Consider the following 16,882-nt stretch of genomic DNA (forward strand, 5'->3'; position numbering starts at 1 on the left):
GGGAAAAAAAGGACTTCATGAGCTGAATATAAGAACTAGAAAGACACACAAAAAACCTTTCCTCTTCCTGAGAAGCAGCCAATCAGAGCTCACAGGAGAAACAATTTGGTAAGAACCAAATTGCTAGGATTGCGTTAATTCAAAGTTAAAGTTGATGACTGGTTGTAAAGAATAATACACCCATCGTGTTTTGAGCACTGCATTAAGATTGGTAAAAACTACAGTCAAAACAGTACAGGATTCTTTTTAAGGGAGGAAAAAGGTACATGTCTGTATCTGAACAGTTTACCCTTGTACCAAATCACACTCTTAAATGGTTAAATGTGACTTATGTTAGTGGATTTAATACTTCTTTTTAATGAGAAGAAAGTCATAGGCACAAAGTTTCTCTGACAGGCTTCAATAGAAAGCTACAGCAAGCCTGTGGTCCCTGATACTCAGGAGACTGAGGCAGGAGGATCACTTGAGCCCAGGAGTTTGAGGCTGCAGTGAGCCAGGATCATATCACTGCATTCCAACCTGGGTGACACGACAGGATTCTGTCTCTAAAACAAACATACAAACAAAAAAATCAGAAAGCTATGACATGAATCTTAGGAGAAGTCTACACCTTGGAATCCATTTGGGTGACTATTGCATACTGCTACCATCTTTTGGAAATCTCCTTACAATTCAGGCACTGCTATTGAGATATAAAACAAATATTGCAACTAGTCTTTATAACAAGCATGGTGAAGGGCCCGATAAGTTTGGGTTTGCACAAGTCTAATGAAATGATACTAATAAACTGATGCCCTCAGAGATGCCAGGTGGAGAGTCATGGGGAATGATACTCAGTGTGCCTCTCCATCTAGATTACCATGCAGCTCAGGTATTCCTTCTGCCTCCTCCCTCATGGTCATGATACATTAAAAAGTGTTCCAGCCTAATGAACTTGAAGAAATCCTTAAAAATCTATAATTCTATTTCTCACCCTGGCCCTCATTTTACCCAAGGACACTTCATATTTCATCATTCTTATTATTGAAGTGCACTGTACTTTGTTGCCCTCATTTCTTGTTTCTGCTTCTTTAAAATTTGCCTGCTTGTCTTTTCTCTTATTTCTTTTTCCCCATTTGTTTTTCTATGCTTCTCAGCTTAGAAGTCAGTACACAACCACAGCAAGTCACTAGTTTCAACTCATCATGCAATCTTCCTGGTTTTCGCTCTTTATAGGTGCTTTTGTGGCTGTTCCTTGTCATATTTTTACATGTTCTTCAAGGTTATTATTTGTGCCAGCAGGTCAAAGTTGCCACATGTCTTATAGTAATTGAAGGGTGGATGTGCATGCAAATATGGATATAAATATAATCACAGGTACACAGACACTAATAAGTAGAAATTCATACCATCAGAGCCCTACACACATACACACCCATGTGCATTCACAAATTTCAAGCAGACAGACTTGAGTGAAGATGGGCTACACATATTACAGAAGTCACAGCAAAAACAAGTTAATAAAAAATGGTGTTTGTATGTCTTGGTGGCTTTCTCTAGTTCTGAGGTAGCAAATCATGGGTACAGCAGAGATTTGAGCCCTAGCATAAACTAGGAAATCCCAAACACTTTGCCTTTTCAGTCCTTGCTGGTGTGATAGGTCCATAAACACAATCTTACTTGTATTATGAATCCTGACATGTTTCTGTTATCAGTTTCCTTTGTGGAAATAGAATTTTTTTTAAGTTCACAGTTTAATATTTCTAACCAATAATCTAGAGATATTTGCTTTGATATGGAATGCTATATTTCTAGTTAAGAAGCTGTGGTAAGTTAGTTATCCTTTCACTGCCATTTTTCACATTCCAGGCGATTTGGTGACATAATTAAGGCAGTCTTCCAGCCAATCTAGTCCCGGAAGACCCATAGACATCTCAGTGATTGTTTATTCAACACTGTACCTCCAATTGGTAATGTTTTCACTGACACATACACACCCGCCTATATCATTTTTTAATGAGGACATCATACCCACAGAGATTTGCCAGGAGGCTAGTTGTGTAATATACACATTACCCACACTGTAAACACAGCTCTCTTCTGCCATGCCAAGTAGGTACACTTTCCCCACTTTACAGTTAAGGGAACTGAGACCCTCTGAGACTGTGCCACTTGCCCAAGAAAGACTAGTTAAGAGTGGAAGTGAAGTCCTTCTAACCCAAAGCCATCTCTATGTGTTACAACTTACTGTGTTTCTCTTTTCTTTGCTAGTGGCAGACTGAGGGACCAAGACTGATGAAGACAGATAAGAAATATGATATTTAACGAGACTGCCCTTTCATATGATCCGTTCTCATGAGATCCCTAGGGGAGCTGACTAATGACAACCACACCATGACCCCCTGTGCCAAGATGGCAAAAAGCAGTCTCTGTTCTCCACGAGAATGAAATAAAATGTGCTGCAAAAGGTATGGCACTGGCTAAACAGGGCATAAAACCCTACACAAGACAGCTACCTGCATGTGTTAAATCTCCCTCTAAAGAGCCTTAAAAATGAGGCAGGAATTCATACGTCCTGGATTGTAAATATAACAATACTTAAACGGCAGGGTTGATCTGGTGACAGGTGTCTGTGTGTGTATGTGTCTCTCTCTCAACAAGCACCTCATTGAACTCATTCATTCATTCAATGTTCAGTCACACAGGGTAACTATTCAGTGTAGTCACTTATCCTCAGTGTGGAGAATACCAGAGAGGACAACAAGGTCAGAGTCCCTGAGCTAAATGGAGCTGACGCTCTAGTGTTGGAGACAGATAAATAAGAGAACAATTTTTAAAAATATGATAGCTAGTAAGTGGTGTGTGCTATAAAAGGTTGACAGAATGGGGAAGGAACAGAGGGGAGACACAGCCTGACTGTCAGCTGGGCTAGTTGTTTCACCTCACAAGCTCAGTCCTCAACTTTCAACGAGGAAACTGAAGTAGCAGGTGATTCTAAGACTCTCCAAACCTAGTACTCTCGGCTGTCTCTTTGGGTTCAGTTTCTTGGAACCACTATTATTCAAGGAGGAAAGATTATAGTGGACAATATTTATTGAGTGCTTATGATTTGCCAGCCTGCTGTTATATATGCATTAACTCATTTAATTTTCACAACAACCATAAGAAGCAGTATTATCCCATTTTCCAGATGTAAAACTTAGGCTTAAAGAGGTTAAAATGGGCTGGGCGTGGTGGCTTATGTCTGTAATCCCAGCACTTTGGGAGGCCGAGGCAGGTGGATCACAAGGTCAGGAGATCGAGACCATCTTGGCTAACGCAGTGAAACCCCGTTTCTATTTAAAAATACAAAAAATTAGCCAGGCATGGTGGCGGGTGCCTGTAGTCCCAGCTACTCGGGAGGCTGAGGCAGGAGAATGGCATGAACCTGGGAGGTGGAGCTTGCAGTGAGCCAAGATCGAGCCACCGCACTCCAGCCTGGGCTCCAGACTGAGACTCTGTCTCAAAAAAAAAAAAAAAAAAAGAGGTTAAAACAAGGACCAGTGTCACACAACTCAAAGCCTGGAAATCAAGATTCAAAGCCAGGTCATTTGATTCCAAAGCTCACACGTTTCATCAACACATCACCTGCACCTCCTTTAATGAAGGCATCAATGTAGGATTTTCCATTTCCTCGTGTTTTTAAAGCATCACCTTCTGAATATCTACCTCATCAATGAGGCAGGAAACAACAACAAGCTCCTAACAAACAGAGACAATACCAACTTTGGAGGCCAGTCATGGTTTTGGAGTAACCGATAATGCAAATAATGCTTCCATCAAGATTGAGTGCCTCTGAGCAACAGGAACACTGGTTAAACCCTAGTGCTGTGGGTCCCTGCCCCAGGAAAACACTGCAAGAAGAGAAACCATTTCTGTACACCTGAGCATTGCCTAGGTAACATGTAAACCTTATGCTAAATCAGATGCAAATTATTTTTATTACTAGGTGACAGGACCATACAATATCCAATAACAACAGAACTGCTTCACAGAAACACACACCCTTACACAAACACACAAATGCAGCCTCAATCTAAAATTGTCATGACAGAAGAGATGACAATTATTCTCAGAGGTTCAAACTCTAAGAATAAAATAAGACACAAGCATTTTGGCTTAATGAAAGTTTAGTATAAAGGCAAAAGAACTGTACAAAGATAGAAAAAAGCCATAAAGTTCTGGAGAGTGAGTAAGCCTCTGTGACTCTTTTTTTCTTTTATCTTTAGGTGGAAGTGAACAGCCCAATAAGACCACTTCAAAATATTGTTGTTATGGATCAGAGACGAGTATGAGTCCTAGGAAAACTGCAAAGCATTGTGTGAGCATTTCTCAAATACTTTTTCGCTGACTACTAAGATCCTACAAAATGGCAATGGGTGTTCTGTGGGAAAATTAATGGGTTCCACAATCCTCCCATTCCCTCAAAAAAAAAGTAGGAAATCCTGCATACCTTATGTCTTTCGTTGAGCTTCACAGGACCTATTTATGTATTAAATTCATTCCATGTTTTTGAAATGTATGGTCATGAGCTCCTTTTAATGTATAATGCCATATATTGTTTTCATTTGAGTTTAGTGTTCTCCAGAATACAATTTTGGGGAAAAATAAAATGGGCTGTGCAAATAGACAATGGTACTACTGATCCAGGGTCACCTAGAAGTGACAGAATCCTAAAGATCCCTCGGCTTCATAGCCTACACATACTGTCACTATCTCCATTACATGAAGTGAGAAGTATTAGCACCAGATTCCCCTTTAATACACAGACAGCACTTGGTACCAAAGAATAATTATAACAATCCCCATGACAGTTGTCATAGTAACAATGGGTAACATGTCCTGAGGGTCTACCATGTGCCAGACACTGTTCTAAGTGTGCACATGGACGATCTCATGGAAATGCTGAGCTATCAGGCCGGACACCTAAAGGACGACATTACTTCCACCGCTGAGAGCACCCCACTCTCTCCCTCTCTCATATCCACTGACTAGGGACTCAGTAGCAGAGAGCGTGTCAGTGAAAATTCTTTTCCTATTTTTGTTGATGGCTACACTTTCCATGAGTCATCTTGATTCATTAGATCCTCAATATCCTAATAGTGAAAAAGGCCCCTGGCAGAGAATGGCTGGCACCCAAACAACTCAAGAGAGCTGGCTTTGCCTCCTGGGCTTTATTGCCACACACGTGGTTCCCTCTGACAGCCTGCACCCAGCTCAGCCAAACTGCCATCTGGGGTGCAGATCATGAGTCTGCTGTGCCAGACAACTGGCATTTGAGGCTAACAGAGCAGGAGCAACATGCAGGCAGATCTTGGTGCATTCTAAGTCCATGCTGGCGCTTTGTGGTACACACCAGCTAGACCCGAATACACAGATGGCCAGAAAGTCCCCAGTAATGCATATCAGGCTCTGATTCTCTCATCTTCTCACCCACACACACAGATGCATGGGAACCAGCATTTTCACAAGCTGCTGCCTGGTGCTCATTCTTCCTGAGATGAAACAGACAAGGTGTAACTGGACTCAGAGTCATTTTCATTTTTAAACAGCAGAAAGCTGAAAGTTTCCTTCAAATAGGGCAGAGAGCTATGACCCTTGTACTCTGCTTGAAAGTTTCTTCCAAGAATCTAATGACATGACCAGCATTCCTGTGAGTGCATGCTGTGATACCCCATTACAGACAGTGATGAGGCTTCTGATTCACCAATAAGAAGACACAGCTTGTGAGATGAGATCACAGAATGGGTTACTTTGATTTGTCCCACTCAGTTGTTCCCAGTCATGACTTGGTAAGAATATGGATGCTACACACAGTAGCAAAATGACAGGTGAAGGTGTAAGAGTCTTAGTGTTGGGATAGACAGAATCATCTCAAATGTAAGGCCTTGTTAAGCCAAAGTCCAATCAAATCTGCAATTAGCTTGTTCAACTCCATGACATTGAACCATAGTAAGTACAGAAGAGGAGGACAATGAATACAAACATTTGTTAACTGATTTTATCCCTCTACTGATTCTGAGAGGTAGATTTAATCACCACTATTTTACAGAGGAAACTGAGGCTTAGACAGGCAGGGCAGAACTTGCATTTTTATCTAGATCTTTTTGTCTCTGGATCTGTGAAGCTCTTGCCCTACAATCCTCCAACTCTTATATCACATGGCCTCTCTAACACAATTCATTCACTTTCTCAATAAAACTGTATTTGGCAAATTGCAAGCAACATTAGAAGGAACCTTAGAATTAAGGCCGGGTGTCACAGGTGGGGTTAAGCCATTTTCACCAAACATTATCTACAAGGAAAAGACTAAAGCAAAATACAAGAACAAAACAATAACAAAAGCAAAGCAGCACCTATTAGCTGGTCCACGAAAAGAGGGTGACATGAGCACATTTAAAAATAGAGAAGATATATCTGGTAACAGCATCCTGAAGTATGACAGTTCCATTTTTCCTCTTACACAACCTACATGCTCACTCACCTCACCATCTACCTACTCTGTTCCCCACAGCTCCCAGCTTCTGACACCAACCTGCCTGTCTGCTCACTTATACCACAACCACATACCACTCAACCGAAACACTCAAGACTGCTGTAGACGCACCTGTATGCATACGTGTCCATGAGCCTATGTAATGGTGATATCTGCTTGGTTAGATGAGGTAACTCGACTTATAGAATGGCTGTTATATTAGCTTCCTAGCACTGCCCTAAGAAAGCAAAGAAGTCATGAAGCTCTGGATAGTGAGTAAGCCTCTCTCTAACTCTTTTTTATCTTTAGGTAGAAGTGAACGACCCTGTATGACCACCCCAAAAGGTTGTTGTTACAGTTCAGAGATGATGAGTATGAGTCCTAGGAAAACTGCAAACATTGTGTGAGCATTTCTCATATACCTTTCCACTGACTACTAAGATCCCACAAAACAGCAATGGGTGTTCTGTGGGGAACCCAAACTGGGTAGCTTAAAACAACAGAAGTGTATTCTGTCACAATCCTAGAGGCTAGAAATCCAAAATCAAGGTTTCAACAAAGTTGAACACCCTTTTCAGGGCTTGGAGGGAGAATGAATTTCATGCCGTCTCTTAGCTTCTGAGGAGAGTCACAATCCTCAGAGGGCCTCGGCTTGCAGCTGCATCACTCTAATTCCTGCCCCTGTCACCACATGGCCTTCTTCTCTGTGTATCTCTGTGTGTCCTCTAAGGACACATGTCATGCTGGATTAGGGCCCACCCTACTCCAGTATGAACTCATCCTAATTAATTACATCTGCAACAACCCTATGTCCAAATCAAGTTACATTCTGAGGTACTGAAGTCCTGAGGCGTCAGGACTTCAACATACCTTTTGGAGTACACTATTTAGCCCATCACAGCCACTACACACCAGGTGTGAGAACCAGGCCGCGGTTTTCAGTCCTGACACTGTTTCTGAAGTGGATCACTGTCTCTCTACGCTGACAGTGAACACAATCATCTGTAGATCTGGTTGTTTGTTTTTGACATCAAGCTCAGTCCCACTCCCCAGAGATCCTGATGCGGTATATTCAGAACGGGAACCAACACTTCAAAGGTAAGATTAAAAGGTAAAATGGCATAATTGACTATAATGCTCATCCACAAATAAGAATCACTGTGTTCCATCTCAGTAGCAATACTTTCAATCAGGAAACCGAGGCAAAAAGAGGCAAAGTGATATGTTCCAACTTAACTCAGTACATAAATGGCACAGCAGGTTTTCAAACCCAGGTCAGTGAAACACAAAGTCTATTTCCTTCTGACCGCCCATGCTACCCATCTGTGCCTATTCAGGTCTGTAAGACCACGGTGGGTGTACAATTTGCATATCAAAGTAGGCAAGTTTCTTTCAAGTCTGAGTAGGTGCACACTGGTATGGACTCCACGGATTATTACCAGAGGGGTGAGCTTCTTTAAGTACAAATATTTGGCTAAACATGTTTGCATAGCCTAGCCCCAGAGCATGAGAACAGTTTCTACCCGGCTGTGCCCGCTAAATGGTGAGGCACTAGGGACTCAACCCAGCTCACAAACACTGGCAGAATAAATGAGTGAATAAATGAATAAATGTACATAAAAATAAATGTCACCAAACGACAGTGATTCTGGCTGGAATTTTATTTCAGGTTTCCCGTGCCCATAAGCAGGTTGGGAAAGAGTGATCTTTCTACTTCAATTTCATTTCTTTTGCATCCTTTTATTTTATCTAGACCAGAAAAAGAAACAGTTGCTAATTTGGGAACCATTGCCAATTTGGGAACAAATTTAATTCCATTAAGTATCTGCTCACAGGTATTCTACAGTATTAAATGTTGCCACCAGAGAACTGTAGAACAGGAAAGGTCACGTGGTTTAGCCCTGAAGCTTGGGAACAAACTCTCCTACAGCTGTTCTAGGGTTTTGGAAGTCACTGCCTTGCTTTGCTTTCAGTACCCTCCAATATCAGTCCCCAAATATCAATCCACGTGGCAGCAGGAGGTCCCGGCTTTGCAGAACAGTTTTAGTTTTACATAGATCATTATTAACAGCAGCCACTTTCACCCTCAAAAGTGTCTTGGTTTAGACAATGTATTATATAGTCACACTTCCTAAGCCCACAAGTATTTATAATATGCACTCCAAGTTTTGGTTCAAAAAACCTATTTCTATTTTTCTCTGACACATGCTCATGCACGGCTCACGATTGCCACCTCCTTTGTACAGAGCTTGCCCCACCTCTGAGTTTGCTCATGTTCCTCTTCCCTGCCCGAAATGCTCTCCTTCTTCAAACTCACTTATGTAAATCTTACCTATCTTTCAAAACTGAGCTCGAACCCCATTTCCATGAAGCTGCCTCTGTCTGCTTCAACCCACACTGACTTCTTCCTTCTCTTAACTTCTACTTGTGATATTTGCTTTGCTAAAATAGGAAAGGAGTGAAAGGCACATCGTAGATGATGGATTCACTCCTCCCCTGAGCACTCTGCCTGTATTTTGTTTAGGAGCCTGCAGGTAGTACCTGGTTCTGGTAATTTAGTCCCAGCCCCAACAGGTAGGCTTTCTTCAAAGGTGGTTCATTAAAAGAAATTAGAATATAAATACATGATCTGCTTATGCATACTTCCCAACCCCCCCACCAAAAAAAAACAACTGTTGTTCTAAGAAAACTGCAAACAGAGCATTTAAACTAAAGACTTGCCTGGAGAACTCTGTGTCTGACCTCTTGACCAAAGCAGCTGTGCTTCCCCAACTATAGCATCCTCGAAAGATGGCCAACCATGTTATCCACAAACACACATTCCTCCAGTCAATCTCTCCAGGCACCTTGTTCCCTTACTGGGAAGCTCGGACTGACAAAGTGCTTTCTTATCATACGGTATTTCTCAAAGTTAGGTTTGCGGACCATCTGCACCAGAATTATTTGAGGTGCTTGTTAAAATCACAGACTCTCAGCCAGGTGTGGTAGCTCACACCTGTAATCCCAGCACTGTGGGAGGCCGAGGTGGGTGGATCCCAAGAGGTCAGGGGTTTGAGACCAGCCTGGTCAACATGGTAAAACCCCATCTCTACTAAAAACACAAAAATTAGCTGGGTGTGGTGGCTTGTACCTCTAACCCTAGCAACTCAGGAGGCTGAGGCAGGAGAATCCCTTGAACCCGGGAGGCGGAGGTTGCAATGAGCCGAGATCACACCACTGCACTCCAGCCTGGGCAGCTAAGCAAGACTACATCTAAAAAAAAAAAAAATCACAGACTCCCAAGTCCCACTCCAAGCATACTGAATCAGCATTTGGAGCAAAAAGGGAAACAACAGTGTGCATTGTATTGTTAGGTTTCCAGGTAATGTGTGTTTATTGTTATAAAGCTAGAGTTGGTGGATTCTACCTCTATGACTTTTCCATTTCTAACAACAGATAGCAAGTCACTTCTCTTTTCTTCAAATTAACTCTTCAAATACTGGAAGACATCTCTCTGCCTTTGCTCCTAATACTCAGTTGTAACCCATGTAATCTAACATTTCTTTACAACAAGCTTCTATCCCCTAAGCCAACCTGGGCACCCCGCTCTGGGTCCTCTGCTGCTTGCTGATGTCTCTCTCAAAATGGGATGCTCAGAGATGACATACGCCTCACGCTGTGAGGTGGGGAGAGAGACTGAGAGGATTTTCAGTGCTTTCAGTACACACTGCCAATTTTGTGAAGGACAGTGTATCTACTTATACTCCTGGCAGCTGATGATGAGCCTGTCCATTTCAGCCTAAACCAACCAGCAGTTAAGTATTACCATTTTATAGATCTTTGCTAATTTAATAGGCACATGAAGTTGACCCCTGAGTTGTTTTAATTGGGATGCCTTTGTAGTCTTCAGATACCTATTGGCAATTGGTAGTTCTTTTGTAAATTTTCTGTCCTTGTCCTTCCTGCGTTTATCCTTTTTTTGCCTTTAATTCATTAGGTCAGTTGCTGAGCCAAGTAAGCCCTTTCTACGTATCATCTCACCAAATCCTCAAAACAGCGTTTCCCCCACTTCATAGGCAAAGAAACTAAGCTTTAAGAAACTTACAGAAGTTAGGTCTTCGGCTTCCTCACTGATTTATTCCTTCATTTAATCAACTTTTTTTTGGAGGAGAGTTCTTCATCTTTCAGACATTTTGTAATATGAGTTAATAGGGCCAAGTACCTGGTATGAAATTATGAGGAAGCTTCAGAAGGAAACTGGGAATGTTCTCAACTCTGTTTCTTTCTCCTTCTAGCTAAAATTTCCTTTATTCTCTTGTTGCTTTTCCTGGCCTAAAGGTATTAGTGAACAATCGTTCAGTGGATAGCAATGCTATTTACTGATACAAGGTTTAAGGAGGATATATGTATCTGTTCATATATTTGTCAAGAGAGATAGCCATCCCCTAAAAAGTAACAGAAAGGGATTAAAGGGAGCAATTTGGAAACAAGGGATAACTCTGTAAAAAATCATAGTCCATCATAGAAATTGTTCAAAAGTATATATGCAAGTAATACTGGCTTTCATTTTTTCCATTTTATTTTCTCTTACATCCCAAGACCAGTGTTTACACAATTAACTAAGACCCTAATGTTAATTCATTATTTACAGCATTTTAGTCCAAACAGCTGAGATTCGCATGGATTTGGTTAACTTAATCAAATTGCATGCAATTATACTTTAATTAAAAGTACATACGCATAAAGTTGAAATCCCGATATTTAAGTCAACTAAATTTACAACAAAATTAGAAGAGATGCAAATGATTAATTACAGATCTACAAACAAAATTAAAAATAATTTAATCCTACTCTCTGTTTTAGAAGGTAGCCAAGGCCCACAGGTCACAAGTTCTCAATGTCACACACTGAGCAGTAACATTGAGATTCAGCTCCAGGTTTCCCGACTTCCAATCCAGAGCCTGTTCATCTGGGTCTTTCCCTGACATTGATTCCCAACTTCACTTAAACAGGCCCTGTTCTCCCCAGAACTCTCAAAACTCTCCAAATGAAACTTATAAACTAGTAGATAAAACAGCTAAAGCAACGAAAAAGGTCGTGGTTCTGGGACTTTATGCTTTCAGGCAGCCTGGTTAAAATCATTGGGGGCTATACACATTATTCCATAAGCTTTGATGGAAACTCAATTTATTCCATATTAGTTATTAACAAACACATATTCCTTCGCAATTTCAAGGCCCTACATTTTGCTGCAAATATTTCTTTCACATAATAAACAAATATTTTTTTTAAAAAGCATTATATGAATTCTGGTGCTCATTTCCCCAAATAAGAAGGAATACATCTTTTCTTTCTTCTTTATTATCCTAAGCTTCTCATTACTCTCTGTTTGGACCCATCCTTTAAAACTACACACAAACTTTGAGTTCAATTTCTCAACACTATGGTTTTGATATCTCCACAGTGCAGCACCTGGCAGCCACACTTACCTCACAACATAAAGAGAATTTTAACCCACTAAATAGATTGTTCTAAATAGGGACACAAAGCAAATTTTAAACAACAAAAGTTACTCCAATTGACCTGACTGTTGATTGTTTATATTATTTCTAGAATTGGATCCTCCAGAACTTAGTCTGGATCATTTGTTCGCCTACACCCATTCCCAGCACAGATGTTTCCCTGTCTTTCTACCTTCACCCATCAGTAAAGCCCCCACTGTAGCCACTCCCCTACAGACAGAGCCCCTTCCTCCACACACAGGCCTTGGCCTCACACAAACAAACCCTCCACAAGCAGACACTACTTCGTACACATTTACCCTCTACCCCACCGCTAACACACAAAAACCTACCCTGGGCATCGTTATAAAGTAACACATGACACCAAGGCCTGGCCTGCATAATTGAACCCTAAAACCATTACAAGCGACAACCTGAAAGCCATGTTAACTTGAGAAACTCTCTCTCTGTAAACCTTGAAAACATTTGGGAAGCTTTCCATCTCATAAGGACAGGATCGTTCAAACCTCCCCTTGGAAATTTAGGCAAGGTGACCCCTCTATTCATTCAGATCCACAGGCCTTCCCCCAACAACACAGAGCCCACACTCACTGCAAATCTGACTTGGCAGTTCTCCTCTCCAAGGTAGCATAGGTCTCCCGAGACGTTGGTCTCCAGCCACAGGTGTTCTCCATTCACGGCATTCTCCTGCAAGGAAAAGACCCACCTGACATCAATTTTTTTTTCCAGGGATAAGGAAGACTATTTCAAATTTAGATTTGGGATACAAGAAAGTTAGTGAAACAAAGGAACCTAAACATTCCTCATTTGACCACTCAAAGTACTGCTAGAGTTGATTCTACTGAAATTCTAAAAGGGAGAAATGTGCTTGGAAAACTTTGAGCTATAACTAAAATGGACATTAGGTTTATAGCTGCTTTATCCATGGAAGTGGTCATTTTTGAAACGTATTCAACAAATGGGGAAAAACACCTCTAAATAGCTTGATGTCAAACCTTATTCACCAAGTCCACCACTGCAAATTTCATGACAACTGAGACTAAAATTATATTAAAATTTGACTTTGCTCAGTGAATAAGCTTAACAAATTAGCTAAAATGGAGGACAGTAGCATTAAAGTATTTTAAGTACAGACAGTTTGAAAACACAGTTATACCAGTAACAGGTAAATCATATTTCTAAGGTCAGAGGCTTCTTAAAACTAAGTTCCTGTGTACTCAAAGCATAATAAGTTTCTACTAATTCACATCTTACTAATTCAGTAAGGTCTTCACCCAATTACTTCTCAATTTTCAAACTAAATGTTATTGCTTCTAAAATATTCATATACTTTGGATGGGGAACAGAGCTGCTAGAATGTATGACCTGATGAGTAATAATCCTATTTTACAGAAATGTGTGGAAAGGGGGAAGTAAACCTTTTTTTTTTTAAATAGTATGATGAATAGAATTCCATATTCCTTCTTATGGGATACTACCTTGGAAATTATACATTTATATATCTATTGTATATTTTGCTCGATATATTTGATATATATCAAATATACGATATATTTAAGCAAATATATCGTATATTTAAGCAAATATTTAAGCAAATATATCGTATATTTGCTTAAAACGGGCTCTGAGCTGTTAGGGAAAGTATTGTGTTAGATTAACCATAAAGAAACAAGACTAAGTCCCCATGTCTCACAGGAAAATTACTCGTTTTTATCTTACTCATCAGACGTACATGGGCATGTAATTATTTGTTATGGGGGATGCTATGGACTGAACTGTGTCCCCTCAAAATTCATATGTTGGCCAGGCATGGTGGCTCATACCTGTAATCTCAGCACTTTGGGAGACATGGTGGCTCACACCTGTAATCCCAGCACTTTGGGAGGCGGGCAGATCACTTGAGGTCTGGAGTTTGAGACCAGCCTGGCCAACATGGTGAAACCCCATCTTGACTAAAAAAATACAAAAACTAGCTGGGTGTGGTGGTGGGTTCCTGTAAACCCAGCTATTCGGGAGGCTGAGGCAGGAGAATCGCTTGAACCTGGGAGGTAGAGGCTGCAATGAGCCGAGATCATGCCACCACACTCCAGCCTGGGCAACAGAGTGAGACTACACCTTAAAAAAAAATTATATATATATATATATGTGTATATATACGTATGTATATATATATATATATTCCTATGTTGAATCCCTCACCCTCAATGTGATGGAATGTGGAGATGAGACTTTGGGAAGTAATGAGATCACAAGGGTGGAGCCCTCATAATGGGATTAGTGTCCTTCTAAGAAGAGACACATGAGAGATTCTCTACATGTACACACCAACAAAAAGCCATGTGAGCACACAGCAAGAAAGTGACTGTCTGCAGGTGAGGAAGAGGACTCTACCCAGGACTGGAATCTGCTAGCACCTTGACCTTGCACTTCCCAGCCACCAGAACTGTAGGAAATTAAGTCTGTTGTTTAAGCTACCAAGTCTATAACATTTTGTCATAGCAGCCTGAGCAGATGACTTCAATACAATCATGTCATGGAAACCCATCTTATATATGAGCCACTTTTATTATAACCTACTCCAGCAGTGTCCACACCATAGCCCTTTGAATCTCAAAGCTTAGTACAGCAAAGCAGAAATATACACCAAATGGCCAGGACCAGTGGCTCACGCCTATAATTCCAGCACTTCAGGAGGCTGAGGTGGGCAAATCACTTGAGGCCAGGAGCTTGAGACCAGCCAGCACAGTATGGTGAACCCCACCTCTACTAAACATACAAAAATTAGCCAAGCATAGTGGCAGGCACCTGTAATCCCAGCTACTAAGGAGCCTAAGGCATGAGAATTGCTTGAAACCCAGGAGGCAGAGGTTGCAGTGAGCTGAGAAAGTGCCATTGCACTCCAGGCTGAGCAATGGATCGATATTCTGACTCAAAAAAAAAAAAAAAGAACCTACACTCCATGACATTTGCTGGGAAAAAATACCAAGTGTCACCCATCTTTTAAAATAAACATATTTCTTCAGAATCAGATAGAACACCTTTTCCTCTCAGGGCCTAATAACTCAAATAATTCTGGGGTAAGAACAACCAAAATTTGTATTGTGGCATGTGACCTAGGTGCTTCAAGATCCAAGAAAGGTGGGTCCAAGTCCTGGACCGCAGAAGTGAGGCAGGAAGGCACAAGAGAAGGTAAAAGTCACTAGAGATATAGGTGTCAAGGGCTCCAGGATATAACACAGGGAGCCCCTGCGGCTGGGAGTGCACCATCCACATCTCTGAGTACCTCAAAACCATTCCTAAAGGGACAGCAACACTGACTAGGATCATTGCCCTCTACATCAAAGGGTGGACACCTGTTCACCAAAACTTTTCTTCTCTACTGTGATTTTCCCTGTTGCAAGTTCAATTTTTTTCAAGGAAGTCAGTGGGAAAATAGGCTTCACCTCACAGTCAATCTTGTGGGACAACAGCAGAGGAAAGAGAAGCGTAGCTATGGGTTCAGAATCTAAAAGTTTTCAGATAGCGATGGATGATGACGGCATTTTTTTAAAAAGCAGAAAAGCACTTCTTTGCAAGGTATCCTGAAGAAATCAATCCACACAATCTAAAATATTCTACTGGGAACTTTTCTCCAATTCTAACATAACCATTTATTCAGAATAATGCTTTTTCATTTTATTATTCTTTAACTTATTCAACAATCCTTTATTCAGTAACACTGGTGCCAGGCACTGAGATTCTGTGTTAATCAATGGAGAAAAATCTACCAGAGAAGATGGAACTAAATGCATAATAACAGCAGCCACCATGAGGGAAACCACAGCGAAATCCCATCAACTACTTTAGAAAGTGAAGCCTAAAATGTAGCAGTGGGTAAAACGTCAAAACCTACTGATAAAGCAATGAGCTTTCAGCTCCAAGAAAGTAATCTCTAAGCCCATGGAACGTCCTGCCTGATAAGAGTGTTTTGTTTGTCTGAGGGCCTTGAGTCATAAGGTATCAGCTTGACCCCCAGAGGGGCTAGAGGCTAATGTCAACCAAATGGGCAGTCAACCCTATCTACAGCACCAACCCCCAATTAAAACTCTGGACATCAAGGTTCAAATGAGCTTCCCTGCTTGGCACTATGCCATGTATATTATAGCACATGGTTGCTGGGAGAAGTTAGCTAGTGAACCATGATTCTACTTGGAGAGGACTGTAATAAACCATAAATGTGAGTATTAACAACTTTCAGGGAGTTCTATGAGTGTTTCTAGTGAGTTACTGAAGCTGAGTGTGGTCTTGGGGGTTCCCGAACTTGCAACTGATGTCAGAAGAGAGGGTAGTCTCGGGGACTCTTGAATCCTGCATAAATTTGTCTAGACTGAGTGGCATTAGCACAAGAATGCAGTAGACAAATGAACTACTTTTGTTTTCTTCCTACAATTCTCATGAACCCTTCTCCATGTTAATTAACGTGAGCTTTGGAGTCAGACTTGTTGCCTCATAGCTGCATGACTTGGGGCCCTTCTCACTTCCCTAAACCCTATTCTACTCATCAGTCACATAAAAATCACTGTACCTCCTTTACTGGACTACAGTGATGTTTAAACATAAAAATGCGTAAAGCCCAATGTTCCACATACAACAAGAAGTTAATAGACGTTCATTATATTTATTATTGTTGCCGTTACTGTAGTTTCCCTTCTTCCTCCTAATCCACAGATGTTAGCATTAACCACGTTTCTCTCCTTGGTCTTTATGGCCAAGACTGCTAGCCATTCCTCAAAATAATTATTTCTTCTTTTCCTGGACACATAGTTAGACTTTATTTCCCCAGTCTCCCTTGCAATTAGGTGTGGCCATGTGACCAAATTCTGAACAGTGAAACAGAAGCAGAAATTCT

General features: G+C 41.1%; 1 protein-coding gene across 1 annotated transcript in view; it reads right to left on the reverse strand.

Moving 5' to 3' along the window:
* DGKI (diacylglycerol kinase iota) overlaps nt 1-16,882 on the reverse strand; it is a 382,898-nt gene that overhangs the window by 286,360 nt on the left and 79,656 nt on the right. The window contains exon 3 of the mRNA XM_017876519.1: nt 12,586-12,681. Within this exon, the coding sequence (XP_017732008.1) occupies nt 12,586-12,681 (96 nt within the window). The remainder of the gene's footprint in view (nt 1-12,585; nt 12,682-16,882) is intronic.

This window comes from Rhinopithecus bieti, unplaced genomic scaffold (assembly GCF_001698545.2).
Source record: "Rhinopithecus bieti isolate Rb0 unplaced genomic scaffold, ASM169854v2 scaffold_8307, whole genome shotgun sequence".
In the NCBI taxonomy this organism is placed as follows: Eukaryota; Metazoa; Chordata; class Mammalia; order Primates; family Cercopithecidae; genus Rhinopithecus; species Rhinopithecus bieti.